The 3,028-nt window shown below is 35.1% G+C and overlaps 1 protein-coding gene across 1 annotated transcript; it reads left to right on the forward strand.

Moving 5' to 3' along the window:
• The first annotated feature begins 969 nt into the window (after window positions 1–969).
• Window positions 970–2,277, forward strand: LOC120176250. The gene is made up of 2 exons (XM_039182704.1): window positions 970–1,377; window positions 1,955–2,277. The coding sequence occupies exons 1-2, from the start codon at window positions 979–981 to the stop codon at window positions 2,015–2,017; spliced, it is 462 nt and encodes a 153-aa protein (XP_039038635.1). The 5' UTR covers window positions 970–978; the 3' UTR covers window positions 2,018–2,277.
• The last annotated feature ends 751 nt before the right edge of the window (window positions 2,278–3,028 follow it).

Here is a 3,028-nt window from a genome sequence, read left to right on the forward strand (position 1 = left end):
CTAAATTGACTATTTTATTAAATATTAAGTGAGAATTTTTGCACTATTTTATTAAAAATAATTATTTTAGACCCTGAAATTGTATCTCATTATCACTTTGGCACATGAAGATTTGTTTTTGTTCAATTTGGCCCATAAGCTTTCAAAGTACAATACATGTTACCTAGACCCTATAACTACCCAAAAATTTAAAATCAATATTTGTATACTAACCCGGGTCAAGACAAACTAAGTGGTGGACTCAAATAGATCTAACAGAACAAGATTATGCTTAATTGAATAGGATTTGATTCCACAACTTGTTAAAGGGGATTTTGAGTTAAGAGTTAAAGCTAGAGGACCTAGCGGGCAATTTGACCATTCAGGGAAAACATAGATACACATTTTGTTTGGATATGGGGTTTAGGGGACAATTTGTTAAGCACATTAAAATCTCGAGTACTTTCTTGTTCTTTCCTTCATCTTTTCCTTCTCCATTCCTATACTTCCTTCTCTTTCTCTCTAGTGGTAGACAAGCTAAAAACATAATATTTATTGCACAACTCACCTCTTCAAGGCTTTTGAAGGTAAGAACCATCATCATCACCAGTTTACTTTAACAATAGTGAACATGAGAAAACTGAGATTTTTGGAAAGTTGATAAGATCAAGACTTTTCCATTCCATTTCATCGTTTTCAAAATTTATTTATATTTAATGTACCCTTTCCGTATTCATACCCTATAATTTTGGAAATTGCTGTTTCACGACTCCGTATATGTATCAGTTCAACATAGGATTTCAGTATACTTAAGCTTACTGTTATCCGAAATCGGGTAAGTGTAATGAGTGCTAAAGGAGCCGGATCATGTTTAGTAACAGAAGAAATTGAAAGTACTAATTATCTAGTTGTTTACTTTTGCATGGAAAAATTGGCCACAGATTGCTTGTATCATGTACTGGACTCCATTATTTGCCATAGATTGGTATTTTAGCTTAAATGTTGGTTTGTCACAAACTTTTCATTATAATGACCTGCCAATGCAATTGTAATAGGTTTTACATCATGAGCCTTCAGAGCCGACCGTTCAGGTTTTCAACGATCACGCATCATGCGAATGTGACACAATGCCTTGGATCAATCGGAGGTCATGTTTGGTATCTCGGAGTTGCTAAGCCATCCTTGGTGGATTCGAAAGAAGTTGAGAAAGAAAAGAGGAAGATAGCAGTGCAATCTCGTTTCAGTCATTTCTACCTGTCTCCAGCCATTGATGATGTTCATGTTTTCAGAATTTCTGGTCCTAAGTTTATTAAACTTAATTGCGGAACATGGCATGCCGGACCTTTGTTCAGAGCGGATGCAATGGACTTCTACAACTTAGAGCTAAGCGATACCAATGTGAGTTCTTTCTGTCTTAAACTGTTTTTGCTTTCTTCTATCTTTTCAGCTCAAAATGATGCTTCTTTTAGCGTTAGTTATAAGTCAAAGTCAGGAAAATCGCACTTGAAACTCTGGCTTGCATCACAAAGTCTTGAATTTCTTTGATAAAAGCAGGTTTATTGAAATTCATTGAGTGAATAACTTAATCATCTTTTCATTATTCCGGTTTACTTATGGAGTTCGGATTACTTGTTTTTATTCATTGGGTAACTATAGGATATATATAATCACATCTACTATGTTATGCGACTTTTCAAATTTTATTGAAATGCCCTTGCCTAACATCCATGTCCAACACATTCGGACATCTTAATGAGAACCTGACTTTCCGAGGAAGGACCCTCTCAATTCCCATGGAAGACGCATATCTGTATCTGATACATTGAGCGCAAGTCATGTTTTGTACTAGCTGTGTGTTAATATGTATATCACTGAAAAATATAACTAGAACATGATACAATATGGAAAAATAACAAACCCGGTTTAAATGCATTGATTGACAAACTATTTGAAGATATTTTTCTGATTATAATAGGTTGCGGATCATACAACACACTCCTTCAAGGAAAATGGAGTCATGTTTTCATTTGATGAGTAGCCGTGCCTTTCTTTGTTGGCGAGCTCGATTCATCAATGGAAACAAACTGGTTCGAAAGGAATTGCAGATGCCAGAGATGACTGAAAATTGACATTCATCATTGAAAGCTAGTTCTAAAGGAATTGGAAATATCCGGTCATTTTCACAGTGTGAAAACTTTCCATATTTACTAGCAAAATATATTGGATTTACATTTTAATTTCTCATGCCTCGATGTTATACTGCGATCAACATGTGGATTTTGTTCTTGGTCGAGTTTCGTCCTATGTAAACTGTGAATGGTTTTCAACGAACTTATTTTGGTTTAAGTTCTATCATGTGTGGGTAGGTGGATCTATTAGTATTGGTGTTAATAGATTCTCTGCTATTTCGGTTTGTTCATTTGCTTGTTTCATACTTTTATTGGCCTACAAGAGTTGTTCCTGTTGGGGAAACCGGGTTATTTCTCACACGAACGTAGTTTCAAAATTGACCTAAAATGTCAAGATCAAAACCACCAAAGTTTGCACAGCGGATAAACCCGTCAAACTATTGAATATTGAAACACAATGGAAAAACCGAATAAAGAACAATAAAGGAGAGAACACACCAAATTTATGAGGTTCGACGAGAATATCGTCTACTCCTCGAGCACCACACCGGATGATAACTTCACTATCAACAAATATTACAACAAATGGAATTCTTTAGAATTCCCAAAGTGAGAGAATGAACAAAACAAGAGGAAGAGAGAACTTGTTTTGGGATGATTTCTAATGAAATACTTAGGCCAATTTATAGTTGAGTTTTAAGGACTAAACTTATAAATAACCTAATATTTTAGGACCAAAGATGAAATTCCCATGTGCAAAGTTAGCCACATACCAAAGCTTAATTTTCCAATAAGTTGGCCACCAACCAAAGTGAATTTTCCAACTTGCCAAATTTGACAATTTACAAGCCACATATAACAAATCTCCACCTTGGCTTGAAATTACCAAGCCTACTCAACTTCTTCAACTCCCCAAATTT

Source organism: Hibiscus syriacus, unplaced genomic scaffold (assembly GCF_006381635.1).
Source record: "Hibiscus syriacus cultivar Baekdansim isolate YM2019G1 unplaced genomic scaffold, ASM638163v2 tig00112231_pilon, whole genome shotgun sequence".
Lineage (NCBI taxonomy): Eukaryota > Viridiplantae > Streptophyta > Magnoliopsida > Malvales > Malvaceae > Hibiscus > Hibiscus syriacus.